Consider the following 24,046-nt stretch of genomic DNA (forward strand, 5'->3'; position numbering starts at 1 on the left):
AGCACGGCTTCAGAACACCACCAGCTCCACACAGACATACCAATACAACAAACAGCTCACAGGAAAATCCAGCAGCAGCAAAACTAGCAAAGTTTTCTATTCAAGACAGAGTTCCAAGGGCAAACTAAATCCAAAGTATAAACTTCCAAGAAACTTCTTAGACTTGAAACTATAACCTGGGGAGTTATTTTTCTCTACGAATATCCGATGTGTGATCTTTAAGTTTCCATCACAATGCTGCAAATCCTTAGCCATAAGCACCTCAGAACCAGGAAAAAGCTAAATAAGCTCCACACAGCTCTTGATCAACTCTCTCTGCAACTTAAACAACTAAACTAGCAATTTCCTAAAGTACAACTCTGAGCCTCTCAAAAGTCCTTTGCTCTAAAACTCTGTTTCCTGCTCAGAGAGGGAAAAAAAATACATCACTTTTTAGGGGATTTTATCATGGTTTAAATATTTGTGTATACTGATCACTCTCAGTTAAAATCCCAGTTTCATTCTGTTATGTCATTGGTTTCAGCCAGTAATAGCCATTATTAATAAACACTAAGTTGCAAATATATGAGTCATACTGAGAGAAGGACTTTATCATTGTGATTAAAGCTATCAGCATAATTTTACTGACTCAAAAGATCAATCAAAGGCAATTCTGTATTCAGAATATAAACACACCATCCGTTAGATACATGTAAACCACACAAAACAGCATGATTCAGACATCACAAAAATTAGGAAGTATGTTTCAGATACATAAAGCTGTATAAATACATGTAGACAGCCAAAGGCTCTGCTCCAGCACCATTACACTCACATTCATTACCTGTCAAAATAAAAAAGTCTGCCAAAATCCCAAACAGATTTTATCCTGAAACATTACTTTCATAAGTTAATGAGGATACACTTGGATGAAGACAAAACATTTCTGTATAAACTGAGTTTTGCTATTGCTTTACACACATTCAAAAGAGGTCCATAACTTGTTCAATGGCTCTCCAGTAGGATTAGGTATTCCGTTCCATTTTTAAGTTGTTTTAGTATCGGAAAGACCAGAGGGCTTAAAACCATCAATATTTAAACATATACATCCCTTTTAATTTTGAAAACAGTGATAAACAGATGTTTTCTCACCTTCAAAACTTAAATCTTTTAATTAGAGGAAAAGGCTTAAATAATTGGTCCTGTATGTAAAATCTGTGAACTTGCCAAAGGGAAAGCAGCTATCACCATATGAGGCAGTGAGGGGAGAACTGGTTGGATGTAGCAGCAGTGAAGGAAAAGAGGCTGCAGCAAGGAAACAGAAGATCTACAAGCAGTGAAAAGGAAGAGTAAAGACAGGTTTGCAGGTGGCAAGTCAGCAGAGCAGGATGCCTGAGCAGCACAGCACACGCTACCCAGATGGGCTCAGAAACATTCTAGGAGAAACGCTGAAATCCCCAAGTACCAGAGCCAACAGTCTGAGAAAAACTGCCCAGCAGTTCTGTATTTTGTTCCTGTTAAGAGATAGCTGCATCCTCTGGTTTTGCAGGCTAAGAGCAAGCAGTGGGAGATGCAGGAAACCTTCTGGTACTGCAGCTCCCATCGAAATAATACCAAAGAACCCAGCGGAGTTTGCACCAGGAGCAAAGCTCTGGTACAACAAACACACAGAAGTCCAAGCAAACGACCAAATGTGGTGAGAGCACGGAGCAGCCCAAGGCAAGCTGGAGGCCATTCCAAAGGACAATTTGAGGGACTGTCACATAGTTGCTGTCAGTGGCCATATGAAAACACAGGAGAGCTAGGACAGCCCTCAGGGACTTGCATCTTCTGCTCATTTATTTTCTGGAGCTCATACACAAACCTCATTCTACCATGTGAACTGCCTCAAGGGAAATGATGAGGGGATTGAGTATTAATTTATGCTAGTTTGATGGTCATGGTGGGAGGAAAGAATTAAGGAATGTTGAGTTTAACACAATATATGCCCGATACACTAAAGGAAGAAGTCTGTAAATATTAATAGGAAGATTGAGGGAAAAGGGGTAGAAGGGAAGAGGGATGATCTTCCTCATATTAAACTGTCAAAATAAATTTCACCATTGTAATTCACAGAAATTAAATATAACAAGATAAAGCTTTACCTTATGTCACCGAATAAATGGCAGATTTAATTGTTCAGAGCATAGTTCTTTAAAACCATGGATTTTATATTTTCCCAAAAGAATAAATTAAAGACAATAAAACCCAGCCTTATCTTATGAACACTATTTGCTAGCTGATGGCTTGGAGTTTGGACAAATACAAGCTAAACTATATTACAACAGGGAAATAAAATTAAACTCATGCTATTTTCAAAAAGAATAGACATGGTTTAGATGTTTAAGTTTCCAAAGCTAAATACTCAATATCGGACTTCATGTATTCCAATATCCCATCTTGAACAACTTTTTTTTTTCTTTTTTTTTTTTAATTTGTTATTAAAGATTTGTCCAGCAGCTAGTTAGAAGTAATTTTACAAGTCATTCAGTACATTATAAGAGTTGGTATAAAATTGTCAGCTTTGACACTCACTTCAAACTATTTCAACAAGTAGCTATTTGCCCATTTCTCATACACTACAACACTTAATTTTGGACTCCTGTACTGTTTTTTAGTTACATGAGTTTTAGTAGCAGTGCAAAAGCAGGGGTGTGGTCATTTCTTATGTTTTTTAACAGCTTCATGGAGGGTGAATGGGATATTTTTAAAAATATTCTTCTTCCCCAGCTATATATTAACTATTTGCCAAACCTCGTGTCTCTAGTGGAAGAATTTTAAATGATATCTTAACACGAGAAATGAAAGCCATAGACACAGTGATTTGGGGGAAAGAAATACAGCAAGTTTACCTGATATAACATATACAACAAAAGAGTATTTTCAGTGTTACTCAGCAACCAGCCTGAGGATGCTATATCTAAAACTAATGCAAGCAAATCAGCTAATAAAGGACCCAAATACAAATAATATGCTGAGCATATGGAGTCAAATGCACTAAGGTACTTGGAAGTGTCAGCTCAAATCTAGTGACAGCCCTCTATCCTGTTCTGTACAGACTCACATGCCAACTGCCACAAAGTTAAGAGTAAGATCAAATCCTGCACAGGACTGAGAACAAACCTGCAAGGCCGTAGGCAGATCTGTCCACTAGGTCAGCCTAAATTACCCAGAGATACTGCTTTTGCTCTGGCATGTAAAGGCATTCATTTTAGAAGAGTGAAATTCAACAAAGAATAGCAAATGCTCTTGAAATCCTGGGGGTTGGGTAGGGGTGGAATTTGTGGGATGACAACATATATCTTATTTTAAACTGGGTCAGCCACAGCCCAGCCATCACTCAATGAAGGTGAGCTTGAGAAGACCAGGGGTACAGGCAAGGGGAAGCCCTCCATCTGAGCAGGATCAGTAGCCCAGAGAATCTGTTTGAAGGGATTTACTACAGGTGCATGGGGCAGGCTGACAAAAAGAGAACAGTTTTAAAGTGGGGGGGAAAAAAAGAGGAGTTTTGGATGGTGAGATGCTTAGGGATGAATTACATTTGGCTCAGGGAAAAGAAAGAGATATGAGAATTTTCTGACTACATCAGATTTGGAGAAAGGCACATACTTCTTGCTTTCTACATGTTTGATTGCTCCTACACAGACTTCTTGGCTCCCTCCTGCTCTCTAAATCACAGGCTTCACGTGTTACAAAATAATATCTTAGTGGCTTTTTAGATGGGCAAAGATGATGGTTTAAACTGAAAAAAACTACACTAAAATAGTGTAAATATTAATTTACTATTGCAAATTTGGTTTACTCAAATGACAAACAAAATCAAAATTAGACCATCTCTACTTGGCAAAGTTTAGGTCTCTTCCTATCACTTGATGTCAGTGATGCACGAGGACGTGCTCCATTTGCTAAACCATAGCCAGTTCATTTTAACAGTAATTGTAATAGGACATCAAGATGCACAAATTATGCAATGCTCAAAAAGGCTCTTGAAATTGTTAATCTCTGTATATGTAAGCAGTTGGTTTAGCAAACCAACCTTTACAGCAAACCAAATCTTTAGATTCCAGAATACCACCCGATCAGTTCTTTCTGGACAGCAGCCTTTTCAGGGCTCTCTCCCTTTTTTCTGAGCACTGTAAAATTTCATTTTAGCATTTCTGCTAATCAGTCTCTTCTGCCCAATATGTATATCTGAGCAGTTTGCTGTTTCTCTCTCAGCAGTTCAGTGGCAGCACAAGTAAAGCTGAAAAACTGAATTCTCTTCTCAGGCTGTTTTTTTTATTAAATAAATAAACTAATAAATCATCTGTTAGCCACCAGTATTCTAAATCAGAAATTTAACCCAAGTGCCCTCCCATTTTTGCCAAGTTTCTTATTCATGGATGAGCCCAAAGCCCAATCACAACTTACTCATTTACGAAGAAAAAATCCTGATTAACCTTGTCCTAAATTTTAATAATGCCCTCACCTAGCCTTCAATGACCACAGCTTCTAAGCACCAAGCCTCTCACTAGAATGACTCTGGTTTTACTCTCCCAAAATACTTTTTATCTTGTATAATTAAAGTTTCCTTATTTTGGTTTAATGGACTTAAGTTATCTTTGTTAATTAACAAATTGTCTCTCTTGCATTTGCTTCCCAAGACACGAGCTTTGACATCCACTTGACTTCATCCACAACTATAAAACCTATTCTTATGCCAAATTCCATACCTGTACTTCACTAAGGTATCAGACACTGTCCCAGATGTCATTTTACACATTTCTGCATGTGAGCAGCACTTAAATCTTCTGCTTATTGTCTCAGGATCTGTGATTTTCTGTTCACTCTCCCAGGAAAAGGCTCAAGTTCATTGTTTATCTCATTAAATATCACCTGTCTTCAAGTGTCCAAGTGAGTGAGGCACAAGCATTGCTGTATTTCAGAGGAACAGAAGATTCTTGCCATAGACTATATACAGCCCACCTACATTAATTCAGGTATTATATATCTTGTCTCCTGGTATCTAAATATAGCACTTTCTGCCAGCTTTCCTGGCCCTGCCTGCTCATGGATTATATATGGGACAATTTTCACTTTTCCAGAAGTAGGGGTCCTATAACTTATTGTTCTGCTACTTTTTCCAATAATCACTTTTGCACCTTTAGCATTAGCTATTAGATGGCACATCTAATAAACCTTATTATCAGCAGTGCCTGACAGACAAAAGACACTTGACTGCATCAAGAATATGCCACCATCATCAAATGGAAGTTCCAAGATTTGCACTGCTCTCCCTCCCACTGGCAGATTTGAAGATCTCATGTTTCATATGCCAACCAACATTAGCCACAAAGTGGTTTCACACTGTTTAAATTGTAAAAAAATTTCCAGTGCATTCATTATCATGATACTGTACAGAGATAGGTCATTCTTTCATTCTGCCCTTCAGAAATTTTATTACATGTCATATAGTTCAAAGGAGCCTTTTACAGTAGTCTGCATGAATATGCATTGAACCAGCATTTTAAAATAATTCTGCTCTGCTTCCATTAAATGCAATCACTTGCATTTTTTTTCCATAGCTCCAAATATATATATATAAATATATATATTTCTTTTTTTCTTTTTCTTTTTTTTTTTTTTTTTTTTATTGGAGTGATATAAATTGTGAGTTCCTCACACTCAAACTTTTTTTTCCATGTAGGAAACCACTCTTCATTAAAAATCTATTTGCATGGAGCACAACATTATACAGAATCAGCAAAACCCACAGTAACATGAGCAAAGCATATGCTAAAACATGCACCAAAGACTTGTGCACAGTAAGTAAAGGAAAACATCCACATCCTAATTCTACTGCATCCTGTAATTTGAAGTTTGATTACTAACAGGAAGGGATTACTCAGTCCTTCACTCCATTTGTCAGGTTTTTAGTGGTTATATTTTTTAAATCGACAGCATCTGCATGAACTTTGGGCAGTTGTACACTGTCCACAAAGATGGACTTTCAGTTCTAGCTGTGGGCATGAAACAGTTACCACAGCTAGTAAAAGCCGGAGATGTGTGTTTAGATTTGTTTTTCTGTGTTTCATTAAATATATAACCCTGCCTTTTAATTTTAAAAGACCTCTATATCTCATGATTTATATTTAAAATATAGAATGCAGTACATTCATAGCTGACATACCTGCTCCTTGGAAGAAACATGGATTCTTTAATGAAGACTGAACCAGATAGCAGGATATACCAACAGGTGCCAATATCATCAGGGCTGGAATAATAAAAAAAAGATGACACAGTTTAAAACACTTGATTTAAGCTAGTCACAGCAGTACCAAATTTGCACTACAAAGAACACCAAGGAGGCAAAAATGCTCCAAACTATGGAAGGAGACACAACTGAATTATTTTAAAAATAATTCAATTAAACTATTCTTATTTCCACCTGCAAATATATACATTATTAGAATGCTTAACTGCATTTACTTGACTTTATTAAAAGCATCTATCTATCTATGTATCCATTTGGTAACAGCCCAATTCAAATTAATACAACTGTAAGTGATTAAAGGAAGACAAGCTACAGTAAACATACTGTATTGTATTCTATCGAGTGCATTGAAGAAGAATGACAGTTCTTCAGTTCTTGCTGAAGAGAGCTGTAGCATCTTTCCCCCTATATATAAAGGCATCCTTTCCCAATACTAGCCACCTTCTTCTCAACCCTTTCTTCAAGAGAGAAACTTTCCTTTCTGCATCAGCATGCCTTTCTACAAGGTAAGAGACCATCAGAAACATTTGCAGAAGATAAACCTACATCAGATTTGTGAGTCATCATTTGCTGCTGCTAAGCACTGCCCCTTTCATGTCTCTTCCTGACACCAAAATAAATTCAAAACAAAAGGGGCAAAAAGTTTCCTTTCCCCTCTCTTCAACCTTAAGAGGAACTGGATGAGGAAGACTTTGTCATCCAGGCACAATTCATTCTACTGTAGATTCAGATGTTGCTCCTTGAGTAAAACAAAATCCTTTTGATATGCTTAGACTCCTTTTGGGTAAGTAAATTTAAATAACGTTTGCGCAGGAAAATAAAATAGATTAAGGTTACTAGAAATAGCTACAGTAGAAGTCTCATTCCATATTGACAGTCAGTGTTGAGAATCTCCCTACTGTACTTCAGTTTCTACCACTCCTGCTTCTTCCAGAAAAACTGATTAATTGAATTCAAGACGAATGGAGTTCATCGTTATGAACTGCATGAGCATTCTTATTGAAAAGCACATCCCTAGTGACACTAAGAGATGCAGATTACTTAATTAATTTGTAGCACCTTCATTTTTTTAAATTATATGTCTCAAGTCTTTAGCAACAACTAGGTCTACTTCAAGTAAGAACAGCCCACATCTTTTAACAGTGATGACAGCATAGTATTAAAATCTAATATTAAATGTTAGTAGACAATGTACATGTTAGCAGTGTATTTTTCATTTGAAGAACTGCAATTTCAGAAGTATATACACAATGGTCCTCAAAACAAATGTGCTAGCCTAAAAGAGCTGAGAGCAAACCATCCAATCTAAAATCATGCTCCATTTACATTTTCTACTGTATTATATAAGCATGAGAGAAAGGACAGAAACATAGAAAAATAGCAGAGGAAACTGAGGGGACACAATCCAGGGCCAAGAACAGAGGAGCTGAAAAAGAAGACAGAGCTCGTATTTCTTCCACAAATAGCCAATATCCTGACCAGTGAAGTGATGGTCAGCCACACACACCAGACAAGTGACAACATCTTCAGAATCAAGATCCCAGGAATACTTCTTTATACTGATAGACCATAGAAAACAAAGGAATAACACAGTCCCACAGCTCAAACAACAGCATTTTGATTGACATAGCTGAAGTGTTCCAAGATGCCTAATTCTGAGATGTGCCTCACTTGCTTCTCACATGGGCTTGTATCACTCTCAAACTTGTGGGTCTACAAAAATCAACATTGTGCATAAGTGCAGGGAACCAGTTTAAATCAGATAAACTCAAGAAAGCCAGCATTTCCAACAAAATATCATTCCTAAAATCATAAACATGCACCTGAGTTAAGTTACACATCTTTAAATATTCCTTCTTTCCCCATGAGTCCTATGCAGAGGCATACAACAGTATTGCTGCTGAACTGCAAGTCTGTTAGGGCTTTTAATAATTTTTCCACGTGTATTACAGTACATTATATTATCACATAAGTTTTTTGGTCTTGGCGGTGGTGGGTTTTTGTTTTTTTCCTTTTCCTAAAGCAGGCAGTTTGATCAAGTAGTAAAGTGTAGTCTGATAGAACAGAACCTGGGGTCATGGATTTTATAATTCTAAAGCAAAAATAATCTAGAAGATCTTCTCATGCTTCCAGAAAAGCATTTCCAATGATAAAATAGTCCAAGTAGAAAAAAATTAAGCCAATAGAAAGTATTTTAACTTTTGCAAATCTACCAACATGCAAGCTCTTCTTTTCCTACTTTTAAGAGCTGATTAACTTTTTGAAATCCTCTCTCAAACCACCTATTTGTAAGGGGCTTCAATCATCTTTTCTCATTGGAGATCTTTTAGCTTCAAAGAGAAAAGCAGCTACTGGCTTTCACAAGCACCAGTCAATATGTTCAATATGCAAATTCTTAAGGCTGCTTTTGAATCTACCTTTGAATCATTTAACAAACACCTAGAATGATTATGCATTCAACAGCAGTGGTTTGATTTTTTCTTATTTGATCACACACAGCATGACTTCTTACTCAGGTAATCATACAACTCAGTTCTATTTATTCTTCTTTTTTTGCCAATTCACAGGTTTATTCTCTTTCTCTGCAAGCTGGCTCTTCAAAGGTTGTTGCTCCTTCTCACTTTTCTGTCATGAACATTGTACTTTATCCATTTTGTATATAATCAAAGCATCTGCTCCTTTGACAGCTGAAAGAACTGATTAAAAAAATAAATTAAACTTGAGGAATACCATCTAATTGGATTTGATTTCCCTTTGCTTTATGTGTACTTAATAACTGGTTTTATTTTTACAGTTACATTTGAGAATTTCTAAGCTCTAAGCTATTTGTGTCGTGCATATCTACTGAACTCAAAACTTTCAATTATCTAAATTAAAAAAAACTTCAATATTGCTGTGTCACAGTAGTGGAATATTACTACAGAATGTGTCTGTATTCAAGGTATCTTCCCTGAAATACACTCTGCATTCTTCTAAAAGTTCCACTGTCAGCCAAAACATCATAAATATTTCCAAGACAGTCTTCAACAGCAAAGAACACGGGTATTAATTCTCCTCATTTTAACAACTAGTAGTGTCTTATTACAGTCTTGAGCAAAACATCTGAAAAAATCCTACATGCATAGCAAACACACTTCTTTCTCCAGAACCCACATGCTTCCCTCAGAAAAAAAAAAAAATGCAGATGAAACACAGCCCTATTTCTTTCATATGAAAATACATTTAACTCTTGCACTTTTAACACTTGCTATACTCTCAGTTGATTAGAACTAAGCCTCAACAAAGCCATTTGGCAGCCAGCTTTTGCTAGACAGTACTGTCACAAGAAACACGTGCAGTTCTTTCATTTTAAGGATTCTGGGCATTCCACAATCCTATTCAAACATCATGGGGCTTTCAATCAAGCTTTCATGTTTTCTGTACTATGCTAGACATTTGTTCATCAACAATGCATTTGCATTCTTCAGGACTTTTGTGCCTGTAATGAAAGACAGAAGGAACTATAGAAGAAGCTGATGCTGAACTATAAAAGTAGTTCTTCAGGCTGCCTGAGGACTCATGCAAATACCATTTCACCCAATAGAGAGCACTCACATTCGAAACGTTTTCTTTGCATTCACATTTTACACTTAATTTTCAACATTAAAATTGAATTCTAGAGAATAAGCCTAATTATAAAGTTTTCTTTCACTGCTAGAATAATGCCTACCCCTAGCAGCCCACAGAACAATCTAGAAACTTTATTTGTCCTAAAGATATTTCTTCTGCCAAAGAGACAACAGCAAATTGTTCTTAGAAGGCTTTATTGCAGACAGGACACTTCCCTGACTGCGTTTGCAGGAGGGCATTAAGCCCACATAAGCACTTCATCAGGAATTAGCTGAAGCAGGATTGATGCTGATGACCTTTCCACAAAGGCATCCTTCAAGAGATGCACGGGTGTTTCCAGCTTAGGAGAGTTAAGGGGAAGGTCCATAGCACCTGTCAGTCAAGCTGATGTAAAAAGGAAAGACATCTGCTGAGGTAAGATGTTTAGTAAGGATGCCACTGCTGTCCAGCATCACCACAACCACTGCAGCAGCAGCTGTCACACATGAGGAGACTGGAAGTGCAGTGAACACTCCACATGGAGCAGAGCTGGTGAAGGGTCTGGAGCACATGTCCTGTAAGGAGTGGCTGAGGAAGTTGGGGTGTTTAGCCTGGGAAAAAAAAGAGGCTCAGGGGAGACCTCCTCACTCTCTACAACTGCCTGAAGGGAGGCTGTAGCCAGACAAGGGCTGGCCTCCTCTCCCAGGCAATAAACAATAGGACAAGAGTCAGCCTCAAGTTGCCCCAGGGGAGATTTAGATGGGATACTGAAAGGGTGGCCAAACACTGGAACAGGCTGCCCAGGAAAATGATTGAGTTACCATCCCTGGAAGCATTTTAAAAACGTGTAGATGTGCTTGAGGAGAGGGTTTAGCGGCAGACCTCACAGTGCTGGGCTACTGGTTGGACTCAGTGATCTCAGAGGTCTTTTCCAACCTTAATAATTCCATGGTCCACATCAGGCTGAAAGCAAAGGTCATCTAACCCAGGCAAACAGCACTTCCTACCCAGTTTGGAATTCTTTTCTTACCCCCTCTCCACTCCTGCAGGGCTATATGCACAGTGTGAGAAATAACTGAAATCAGGAACTATCAACACCTGTACATTTCCAAGCAGGCATACACAGACCTTTGCAGGCAAGACTTTACTCCACACGATGGCCTTAAGTGACAGAATGCTTTGCTTCAAATACCTGAGACAAGGAAAATTATTGTTTGTTTTGGGATCTTTATTCAGCTCAGCTACTGTTCTGGATATTCATCTGGATGAAAACTGTTAAAAGTTATACAGCCTACCAAAAGCAGCAAAGCTATCCACTTTCTCTACTTACAGAAAACAAGATTTATTACCAAGAAAGTTAGATGACAAGCAATTTATCCTGCAGAGAATCAGAATGAAGTCCACCCCTAAGTCACTCATTAGGGGCAGTAAGAACAGCAAAATCAATAGACACTCATTCTTGTGCTGAAAATAAGATTTGTGTTCTGCAGAAATAACAACAAAAGGACTCCACTACCGAGATTTAAGTTCTTCAGCTGTAAATACTATGATAGAGCTACCTACTAATAAAGTTTTCAGAATATTCAGGTTCTAGCTGCAACCTTACAGTGGTGCAAAACTGAAAGCCAATACCAAAACAGCCACCAAAATGCAGGTTTTACTCATAATCTGAACTTTAGTTGAACAAAACTTGCATAAATCTGCTTGAAATCTTGACTTTTGTATTATAGCACACTCTAGAGCAGAGGATTTCCTGGGGAATGTATAATTCCCCAGAACACCAGAGAACTTGATTTACAGGAATTCAGGAGCTAGAAACAGAAAGCCATGAACTGGATTGCAATGCCTTCCCATTGTGTTTCCCTGTCCAGCTTCCTTCACACAGTCCTTTAACACAACTACAACCTGCAGCCAGACAGGACACCTTTCTGCTTTGAAAAATACACAAAAAAATGAAGACAGAACTATGCAAAGAAACTTCACAGCTGTCACTTACTGTTCTGTCTGGAAACTTCAATTGTGTAATTATGCAGTGGCCTATGACATCATTAGGTTGTCAACACTGATGAGCTTAGACAGTATTTCCAGACTGAGGCTTTCACATTTCCTAGCATATGACTGTTTTCTCTGAGACCTCAGAGGCACTTAAAGTTCAAAAATCAAGAAGTGCCTATAAATCTCTAGACTGACGAAATCCAAGAAGTCTGCAGGCTTTCTCACAGTCTCCAGCCCTTGTACCAAACCCTTCATGCTATGATCTATTTATGCCCTGAGTAGGGCCAGCTTCTTATTCCCAGACCAGCAAGTAGCTACATATACACTACTTAAAACTAAAGCTTTATTTTCTAATTATAAATACTTTATTTCTATATAAAGCAATCAGCAGCACTTGCGTGTTTGCAACTAAACATTTGTAGGATGCATCTGAATTGTATATTAATGGTGTATCAAAGAAATTCTTCACAAGGAAACATGTCCACCACACATATCAATTCTGTAAGGCATCTGTCTACAGTAGCATAGGTGTTCCAATTTTAGCTTTCAGATTTCCTGATTACTTCAGGTGGCAAAAAAACCCTCCAAAATATTCAGCTACAATAAAGATTTAAATCAACCTGTTGAAAGGCCAAATAAATCTCAAATATCTATACCATCTGCAGTATCTTCCTCTATCCTAACAAGTCCTGATACATCACTTTTCTTGAAGACTTCTTTAGAAATAACTAGATTTTCTCCATCAATATGAGACACAGCACTACTAAAACCTCTGGAATAACGAACCATATTCAGCACATGCTTACTCACTCAGGTTCACCTGAGATTATGAACATCATAAGGATGCACAGTGGCAAAAATTTGCAGATCTTTGTGATGACTGCTGTCAAACATGCTTTAATTCTGTCAAACAAGGCATCAGTTCAGTGCAAAATTCAATACCCGGACTTGAAAGCAAATGCTAAACTAAAGTCTTTGCTCTTCTGCTCATCTTCTGGTCATTGGCTTCTCAGCCAACTCCTTTAAAACATCACATGAAAAATGCTAAATACCATGCAGGTCTCAGTGGAAACAAGCACAGAAATTACTTGCATATAATTACTGTTTAATATTCCTTTTACATTTGTGTCTATCCTGAGAATTAAGCAACAGAGATGTCATTCTCCCCCCCAACACTGGACTTCCAGCAACTCCAGATGCTGGAAAGACCCCTAACTTAACTCATCATCAACATCCAAAATTGCTTTCCATTCAGAGCCCTTTTCAAACTACATCATAAAAAGGTCATGATTTTGGCAAGAACAAATTCTTGGTTGTGAAAAAGCTAGTTTGATTTATGGAGATGGTAATTCTTTAAAATTCCAACTACTAAATGATTCATTCAAGACTTACACTTAAACTGGATATAATACCATCATCCTACAATCTATAACATTTGTAATTGTTCTGATAAAAGAACTTACAAACTGAGGTGTACCTATTACATTTTCATCATACTCAGCATTGTTCAAAGTTGAATAAACTCCAGAAAGTAAGCAGAGTAATTCCAAAGACATTGCTCATGTTCCCATGTCTCCACTTGGGAGAAGCAGAAACAATGGAAATGTGACATGTCAGAACTGAGAGCTCTTTCAGGCATTTAAGCACTACACAAGAAGAAATCCCAAAGAACATTGCTCCGCAAGCCTGTGCTCCATAGGATATCCTTCCAGCAGATTAATCTGTCTGTTTCTCTTTGCTCATTTTGGTTATCCTCTCCATGCTGAGAGCTATAGGTAGTTTGTTGTTTTAATTGAATAATCACTGCCAGAATTAGACATCAGCCTTGAAGTGCCTTGGGATGTCAAACACGTCTAAGTTGAACAATTCTCTCAGGTAGACATCTCACTGCCTGAAGATCCTGCCCACTAGCACTGTAGTGTTCAGAGAATGACCAAAAAACTGCTTGCTAACATTGTCAGTACTGCCTCTAATTCTCCTTATTAAGCCAGTTAAGCAGTTACCTGACATCTGCCAGAGCATTTCAGATGCTCTTGGTAACATTAAGAGGTATATCCCAAACACAGAAGTAGAAGAGATTGGCACTTGATGCATCAGCCAAAACAATTTTCCAATACTTTTCTTCTTCTGTGAATACACTGAAGTTATATTTAGAGTGAAGATTAGAAATAAGAATGAATTTAAGACAGACTTAAAATACATTCAGTAACAAAACTGATAACTCAGAATTTTGAACTTCTGATTTTCACTAAACAGTGTGCATATTTCAACTTAGGTCCATTTCAACTTATGCCTTATTTTACAGATGGAATGAGATGAAAACTGGTGTTTTGACTCCTGGTAGCAACAATGGGAAATGCAGAAGGATGAACCACAGGAAACAAGTCCTCAGTATTCATGAAAACAAATAATCAGAAGTATCTTTTTGTTTCAAATATTTATGTTATTTGTTATTTTTTTTACCCTGAAATAAAATCAGTAAAATAAAATGAGAATTTTGGTCAAATCAGAGATTATTGCAGAGTGTCAGTAATGCCTGTCAGTCTAAGACAGTGGATTAAACAGGCAATCACTAAATACATTACACAAATATATGCACACAAGCTAATTGACCTATTGTCATTGAAGTCTTGATATTAAACCTGTAGAGTGAATTAGCCCTTTGTATCAGAAGAAAAATTCAGAATAAAAATTACAGTCTCCTAAATCATCAGAAAACAATTACAGAAGCAGCAAAATAAAATGATCATGCATCCAAAACACTCTGAGGTCAAGACAGACAAATCTGTTCTTGTATTTTACAGCTCTCTAATGCGTCTCCAAAAGCAAAGCTTTGACTGCCCCAAAGTTCTCAGAATTGCAACAAAAACATGACAGCTTTCTGTGAAATATCTACAGTAAAGAAGGTGCAAAAACATTACTTGAGTCATCATTCAAAGAAGTCTCAAAATCAGGTCAAACAATAACACAAATTTGGAACCGGCTGTGCAAAGCCAACAGACTAACATTGATCACTGACACAATTAGGAAGCCTTGATTCAGTGTCTGTTTATACAGAGACAACTGCCAAGTCCTTGACTGTGTTTCTTAATGATAGACAGTGCCTAAAAAATTCCCCACAGAAAATGTATCCACAACACAACATATGAATCAGGTTCCTGATTTACTGCAGTGCAGAACTGGCAGTATCCCAATGATACTTTGGCAACTGCCCAACTATATCAGAAGGCACAATACACCTTTAGGAATATTTTCAGGACAAAACAGAAGAGGCCAGCCCTGCTGCAGCATTTGTTTGCATTATTAAATATACTGCTGCAGAACTTCCACAGAAACCTATGGATGTAGAAGAAGCACAAAGGAATATATATATTGCCTGCAGAGATCTACCTGAAAATTCTGATAGTGACGCAGAGATCATAGAATCATTTAGGTTGAGATCCTTACAATCTACAAGTCCAACAATTAACCCACCACTGCTATGTTCATCACTAAAATCATGTTCCCAGGCACTACATCTAGGTCTTTTAACTACCCCCTGGCATGGTAACTCAACCACTTCCCTAGCTATAGACTGTGCCAGTGCTTGACAACCATTTCTGTAGAGAAATCTTTCCTGCTTTCTAATCTAAATCTCCCCTGCAGAACTTGAGGCCAGTTCCTCTGGTCCTATCACCTCTAGAGATTCTCTACCAATTCCTCTCTGCAGTCTTTCAGGATTTAAGTTTTATATATGTAAGATATAAACATATATACCTATAGACCACGTACATTGCATCCATAAAAGCACTCCATCTTAACACAAATTCAGTAAGGTGGTCTCAGCAGTGCTGTTCTGTTTAAAAATCACACAACTCTGAGATTAGTTCAGTTGGCTAGAGCAGAGTGCTAATGATGCCAAGGTGGTGGTTTTGATCCCTGTATGGGCCATCCGCTTAAGACATGAACAGGATGATCCTTGTGAGTACCTTCCAACTCAGAATATTCTCTGAGTGTGTGAGAATAGCTAAAGGAAGATAGTTTTAGCTCATTTTTGTCACACTTCAAGTCAGGCTATGCAGAAATGTACAGCAACTTTGGCATAAATTTTTGTTGATTTACATGCACTGCTTGTCCTCCTGAGGGTCTTCAGGGCAATAGGTTACCATGAAAGAACCATGAATTCAATAAATGTTGCTTTTATTATAGGACTTAAAGCATGACTCTTGGACTCCCACTCTTAAAAAGACAGATCTTACTCACAGATCTATTTCTCACCTGTCCTTGCACAGAACTACTGCCCTGCAGCATTTTTGAGACATTCTGCTCTACCTCATGAAAGACACATTTTCATCTAAGAAAACAACTGATGTTTGAGCAGCTACCAAGGAGTTGTGCTCCTTTATTCCCTTTCCAGATTTCCTTTGTTTCAGGATTTGATGGCTGGAGAAGGCTGCATGACTAGCCCAACACCAGTGTGTCTGGGTCTTGTGATTTACCACGGTGATGTAATTCAAAAAACTTTGCTAAGACTGGATGGTGATACTACTTGCTAATAGACCTTAGAATTTAGTTCTAATTATGGAAATTTCAAAAATAATCAGCTGAAATTATATATCTTCATCTTTTCTAAAGTCTTCTCCACTTCTCATCCTCTTTTCCCTCCCCATCCCACCACCATACAAGCACTACAGTCTTAATACAAGCAGATGTTTTTCATTCCAGACTGCATGACAAATTGGGAATGAGGAAAAAATCAAAACACAACCTAATTGTACAGCTTTTTGTCTCACACCTGCCTACCACAGTTGGTAAACTTAGAAACTAATCAGCTTGCTATTTCTCGTTTCAGCTGTGAACATTCTCTGTAGTAATAACTGCATTTTACATGCAACTTGTCTCTTCAATCTCCAGTTTATATATACAACTTCTACTTTTCTTTCTCCACGTTGAATTTTATTAAAGGTTGCAAACTGAAATACATAAAAACACACAAACATTTTGACATTAGACAAGAGCTTTTCCAGCCAGAGACATTAACACTAAAATCCAGTTCAAGATATCCAAGAGATAACTACTTTTTTTTAAAACACTTGTCCTTTTTTAAAAAACACCACCATCACAATCAGTAGTCTACTATTGAAGTCCTACAGACTGCAAAATTTGTTATTGTTACAACCTTTAATCGAAAATTAAATCTTCTCAGTAGGGACATGTGGAATGTAGGAGTATATATCCTACCAGGATTATATTTGAAGGATCGCTAAAAAAAAAAAAAAAAAAAAAAAAAAACATCACTCCACAATAACCTGGACTGGGGTTCCCTTCATATTTTTTAAAACTAAGTAACTAAGTTAGTTCCAGATTAAATTGCTCAAACTACAGGGAATGTAATCACAAAAGTATGCTGTGCTACAGTCTGGCAATTCAGAAACATCAGGTTTTATTAGTGAACAACTCTGGACTGCAGGTCGGCAAACCTTAACGTATTTTCTGCCAATCCAATATTCTTAATGAAGAAAATAAGAGAAGCTTAAAATTATACAAGACTTCCTTATAGAAAGAGTAAACCAAACACCAGTGATGCATACACACAGAAATATCAAACAGCATGGCTGAAAAACACATACTGCCCTCACACGACTAATGAGGAGGAAAAAGAGGTGCTTGTTTTATTAGACACAAACTCATTTGCTTACAATCAGAGCATTAATTGCCAAAGATTCCTCTGCCATCATAGCACAAAACTCAATTTTGATCTGAAAAATTTTGTTCAACAAAAGAGGTATAAACACCCTCTATAAACCTGCTAGGGTTTTGTTTTCCAAAGAAAATGCTAATTGGAAGCTCACTATTAGAGACATCAAGAATTACTATGATGCATATAAGAAAATAGAACTTTTTTTTTTTCCACTGGACTACTGATAAAATATATATTAAGTGACCAAAACCATATATTTTTTAAATGAGATCTCAAAGTAGATTTGAATAAAGGTAGCAAGTTAAAAAAAGTATACAAAATACCTATGTCAAGTAAGCCTCAATTCTGAAGTTTTGCTTTGCAGGTTTTAAGCCCTTTTATCATTAACTTCCCATCAAATGAAAGGAGTAGAATGACTGGCAAATGAAGAATAACTCAAGCTGAACTGCCACTTCTAATAACCCAGTTTCCATGCAAACAGTGAGATGGCCGTAGGGTTTGAGGATTTGTCACTACCATGTACACCCGCTGATAGTAAAGTAAATGTAGATGAGATGAGCCAATTTTAAACAACGTGCTCTGTTTTATCCCTTTGGTCATTAAAAAAATCTATAGAGCTACTACGAAAATTAACAAATTTTTCTTTGTTTTTTAGTGTAGAATAAAATAATTGCTGTGCTTGTAAGGAACACATATATTTATTTTCAGCATTGCAATAGAAACTTACTTTTTTTATACATACCACTGACAAAACAGACAAACACACCGTTTTCACAATGAAAAAACTTTGATCAAATAAACATGTAACTGCATTAGTCTGCACATTAGCATTTAGGGATAAAGATTCAGCTTTTCTGCACTGAGACATTAAGTTTTGCCTCAGGGAGGTCAAACACACAGGTCAATTAACAGCTCCAACAGTTGCAGCTATTTTAACAGATATAGCACCCAATTTCAGATATCAATGCAAATATACCATCACGGGGCAGGAGAAAGAAGTTGTAACTTAAAAAACAATCTAAAATGTTAAAATCTAATGCTCTTTTAATATCTTAGCCTTCATGATGAAAATAAGAGCATCAAGTGATAACTCTGGTAAGTTCATTAAAAACTAACCAGGTCGCATGTTCCAAGCTGATTTCCTATGGCTCATAACTGAGTGGATCAATCCTAGCCTGGCTATCACTTTGCTTCTCTCCTGTAGTACTCAAAGAATTTTTCCAAACATATCCATAGCAAAACTGCAATTCCTTTTCTTAGAAGAGTACATCTTGAACACACAGGTTGAATGTGTGAAACAAAAAAACTGAACCCTACGAGTTCATTATCCTAAAAATAGAACACTGAAATTAGACTACAGGTTTCATGGGATTTTCTTACTAAGTAGATCTCAAATAATTCATTTAAAAAAAATGTAAAGTACAGTTCAGAGCAACATATATTTTTAGTTTCAAAACATGGAATTTTTCATTTTTTTTAAATAAAACATATTAATTGTTAGCTTCCAAGTTTAGCCCATTAAACATTAAATCAGAGATGTGAAATGCTAGAGCATGCACATTCTGCATTAGCATCTATATCCAGAAACTGCCAAACTGTCCATTAAATCTTTTGAATAAATCATGGGGGAAAAATGTCAAGAAGCAACTAAACAGGGATGACAGGCAAACAACCAAAGTGAAGATGAAGTCACATGAAAGGAGTGACAAAGGAAATCAGTGCAAAAGAACTGCAAAATGCACTTCCAGTAACCCCAGATTTTACAGTCTCCTGTTTGTGAACTGTATTTTCTCAGGCACATATTCCCTGTAATTTTTGCCTGCATTGAGTATATGGTTAGCTAACAGTATGGATTCATTCTGCATATAATTCAAATTTAAGTTAGTGCTTAGAATGACCAAAATACTGGGTCTAAACAAAAACTCTGTTACGTAAGAGACACACACCAACTGCCTAGAAAAGGACAAATCACCAGCACAGTGGTCCCTAGAAAATCAGTGTGTAAAATGAATAAAGATTATATTGGTCTAATTAAAATTATCTATCCACCTATAGATTTTATCTATCCACCTACAGATTGTGACCTTGTGTATTTCCCATATATAACATCACTGAGTTTCGTTAGACCTTAATTTAACTTTGCTGAATGGTCAAGGCCCAGCATTTGAGTTTACTCAATCACATCTTCCTCCTGATGCTCCATATAGAAAAAATTACACAAGTACAAAAGAAGGCATAGAAGTGTATTCTTTGTATGCTTAAACGTTCAAATCATGCCAGATAACTTAGAAAAATACGCATTTAGAGTCTGGGTTAGGGGCAGCAAGTAAGAATCTGATAAATGTTTTGTTTCAATAAAATGCTTCCATAAATGAAGCAATTACAATTCTCACCTCTCTACTGTAAATCTGAGTTGACACTAGAGCACATCCCTGCTAATTATAAACCATGTTAGATTTGTCAATCTGGCACCACTGGCACGAAGAGCTGATCACTACTACTTTCATAAAACTGAAGTAAGACTAAATGACAATTAATGAAAAGACATCCCACACCCATATATTAATTTAATGCAACATGCACCACCAAGCAAGAGCTACTGTTAGCTCTCTCCCTAGCACCAGCAAATTTCTCTGGTGTTTCATGATGAAAATGAAGTGGATCATTTATATTTACAGACTGTCCAAGCTAGGCAAGGAATTTTGGCATTAAACAGTCCTCAACTCACTTTAACATGAATTACTTCTTTGAACATCATAAAAGAGGAAGCAGAAATACTTACTAGTACAGCACTTCATTTGCTTCATGTCTTTCGTATCTAACAGTTTCACACATCAGTCTGAAAGAGAATAAGTCAATTTTAGTTATGACTCCTTTCAGTGTCACAAAGATTTCATGTTCTAAAGTTACTCATCATTTCCACAGGTAACTCCAGCACTTACAGAAACCAACCACTAATTTCAATCCAAGCTGTTTCACAATACAAGAGAACAAATCATAAAATCTAAACATTTAAGTTATTAGCTCATCCAAGATCAGATTTGCTTTAGGACACTAGATGTAGCTGTTCCCATAACAAATTCTATAAAAGTAAGCAAAAATTATACTGATCTAATTTCCACAGTGATGTGATAAAAGCAAGTAGCTTTATAAAAACAAATCTGAAATTTAGAAATGGTAAGAAATGTACTATGTGCAACACTAATCAGAGATACAATATAATAACTGTTCTCTTTTTCAAGTCAGGCCCAATAGATAAAACAAGAAATTATGTTGCATGCTTCTCATTTTGCTAAAATTCAGCAACTTGAAAATTACCATGATATTTTAATGCTGAAATCCCAGAGAGCTCAAAGTAGGGAGAATTCCGTGCAGGAAAATCCTCTGTCTGGAGGGGAGGATTAAAGTGCTTTCATATTCACTGTCTGCTTGACAAATGTGGCATAATAGAGAGCAACTCTAATAGAACTTACCATATACTAGGAAATGCAATGCTAACTTGGTGTAGAAAAATCACAATGCCATTTGTGTCTATGGCCTCAAGGAAACAGCCCTGTGAATTACTGGGGGGTTGGGGACAAAACAAATCCCACTGCCTCCCTTGGCCTTTCTATAGCTCTGAAGCAGACTGCAAACCCCAAGGCTATTTGACAGCCAGACAGAGATTTACCTAAGAGGCTCATAAGAACATTCAAATAAGGAACTATATTTAAATTCTGGAAATAAATTTTCTTTCCTCACATAATCCATCATCAGAATCTCGGTGTATCAATGACCAGCTGCCAGCAATCATAAACAGACAAAAGCACTCAGGAATTGCTGCTCTGGCAAAAAGTCTCCAAAAAGTTGATTTGAGGCCTGTAGGAGTTGGTCTGGGTTTGACATCACAATCAATTGCCATTTACTAGATCATTCATTTCAACAGTCAACAGACTGTTACAAAAGTCACCTTAGCACTCATCTCTCACAGGATTTGACTTATTAGTTCAGCCCACTAAGAAATAATGCTTTTTCTGTAGTGGTATCATGCCTATTCATAAATTGGTATCATGCCTATTCATAAATTGTTAATAGAAAATTGACATTCTAATTCTGTTTGCAGATTAGGCTGTGGTAGTAAAACTTGATTCTTAATTTTTCTATCTATCTTTCTCATGCCCTGGTATTTTAGATCTACATTTTGGACCATCTTTGAGAAATTTTCACATAGAAAAATGTCTCCATTGTATGAAATTAAGCATTATGTATTGCATATCAATTTCAGCTAATAAATCTTTTTCCATCTTCATACAGCAAAAAAACTTTGAACCACAGAACCATCTTCTTTCAGACACTTCTCTCCACCATAAAATTGGGTCTTGTCAAAATCTTTTAGAGACACTGAAAAGCTACTGTCTGCTTCTACCTCCTGGGTTTTCACCTTCCCTCTCTGATCCTGTTTTGAGAGGGAAGGGGAGCACAGACATGAAGTCACTGGTGAGAAGTTACCAGAAGAGAAGTCATTGCTAGGAGTCAGATTTAAAAATTTAAATACTGTTCAAGGATAGTCCGTGCCCCACTGGTCTGGAATGATGCTGGGCAGAGCGCCCCCTAAGAGCAGGAGTCACAGGAAACAGAATCACTTTAACAAGCAAGTTTTGTTCCCCTCTGAATTGGGATAGAAGGAAGCACATTCTTGATAAAGTCACGCAAGTTCACCACTGGCATTGAGTTTTACAACATTTTGGTCCCATTATTAGGACAGCAATAGGGGAGAAAATGCCTCTTACAGAAGGTAGCCAAGCGTTTCAATTTTGGCATTACAGTGGAACTGTTAGAAATTACAGTGACCAAGCAGTACAAACTAGATTGCTTCCTCAAATATTTAAAAAATTGAATTAGTTCTGATCAATACTGGTGTCCAGTTTTTGCTCAACCACTCAAACATGATCTTTATCCACTTCCTCAACAAATGTAATAAATTAGAGATGAGATCACCAGCAAGCCATATGCTAACTTATTCACTACAGAGGCTACATTTAAAACATTCAGTTTTAATGAATCTCAGAGGGTTTTGTGGCATTCCAGTGCCACAAGAAGAGTTGTGTCCTGAAGGATACTATAAAAGCTTTCAGTCCAACATCTGCCTGCTGGGAGCCCAGCCTTTTCCATGTATGGTACTGTAAACAGAAGCTCTCTTTGAGGAATTCGTTAGGCTGGGAGAGCAAGTTCCACACATTCCTCAGCAAGAAGCTCATGCTACACAGGAAGCCAAGAAGCACACATTAACATACCGCACAATCATATGTGCACACTTTGATCTTTGTAAACAAGTTAACATCAGTTCAACTCCAGCTGTGCAAAACTTCACCTGCTGAAAGCATTGCATATAACAGTGTAACACAAAATACTTCAACTGAATGTAACCACCACCTCCTTCCAAAGCAAAAGTAATTACAGAGACGTCTTTGAAGTTAACATTCACATTGCAAAATGTGTCTGGAGCGCTTTGGAAGAAAGAAAGCCCCGCCTTTTATTTTCTCCAAATTACAGAATATTGGCTTGGGAATGTGGACTTCCACAGAATGACGAAGCAAGAGGCTAGAAATTAGAACCTAAACCAGCATTAATCAAGTCAAAGTTGCCTCAGCATCTTCAGATGTGGAAAATGCTGGCATAGCTCAGCATATAAACCAGCAGTAATTCACCCTCTCTACCCACAGGGCATACAGGAGATGTGCTGGCCTCTTTCTGTAGCTGCCAGCCTCACACTAATGCCCAAATACCCTTAGAAGCCTCTACTGTAAGATGCCTGTGAGAGGACAACTGAAACAATTACTTAAAAATCAAGCAAACTCAAGTCTTTACAAAAAAAAAAAAAATACGAAGCTCTCGGGAAAGTTTTGACTTTAATTCATTTTCTTCATAAAGCATTTTAATAAAAAGTGTCAATGACATTTATCAAATATGTTTACTAAGTATTATTTGCATATGTTGTACATAATGTAACTACAATTTATACACAAAAGAAGCACAAACTGAAACAGAAGCTAAAAAACAGACTCTGCTCTCATGATTATTATATTACATAAATTATTTCATCAATATACGGCCTTGTACTCTGTATGTAAAGCATTTCTTTCTAGTCCAAAAGTCTGAAAAGAAAACAAACACATCCATAATAGAAATAGGAAGGAACAAACAGAGATTCACTATGCAGACATACAAGGAGGAAGTGTTAGAAAAATAAAGAAGAAAAGAACGCAGTGACAGGCAGTTTGAGGCAGGGTACACAGCAGTAGAATATGGTTACCAAAATTACTGCTCCTTTGCCTTGTTAGTGCATTAACATATATGGGTTTTAATGACAAAGTATCATACCTTAGCTGATGCTCCCTCAGATTAGACAATGCTTCCATTCCATGTAAATATGAATACACAATCTCCAAGTCCTACAAAAATAAGGAAAACATTTTTAGTATTCTCAGTTTGGTACAAGCTGTTAAAATACTGGTTTTAAAAGCATCCAAAGC

General features: G+C 37.0%; 1 protein-coding gene across 5 annotated transcripts in view; it reads right to left on the reverse strand.

The window, feature by feature from the left end:
- The window catches only part of RAPGEF2 (Rap guanine nucleotide exchange factor 2), a 180,940-nt gene that overhangs the window by 100,999 nt on the left and 55,895 nt on the right, over window positions 1-24,046 (reverse strand). For all 5 annotated transcript variants that reach the window (XM_083860976.1, XM_083860974.1, XM_083860975.1 and 2 more), the window contains exons 2-4: window positions 23,895-23,965; window positions 20,317-20,373; window positions 6,188-6,271 (exon numbers count right to left, since the gene is read on the reverse strand). In XM_083860976.1, the coding sequence (XP_083717102.1) occupies window positions 6,188-6,271; window positions 20,317-20,373; window positions 23,895-23,965 (212 nt within the window). The remainder of the gene's footprint in view (window positions 1-6,187; window positions 6,272-20,316; window positions 20,374-23,894; window positions 23,966-24,046) is intronic.

This window comes from Zosterops lateralis, assembly GCF_965231275.1.
Source record: "Zosterops lateralis genome assembly, chromosome: 5".
Classification (NCBI taxonomy): domain Eukaryota; kingdom Metazoa; phylum Chordata; class Aves; order Passeriformes; family Zosteropidae; genus Zosterops; species Zosterops lateralis.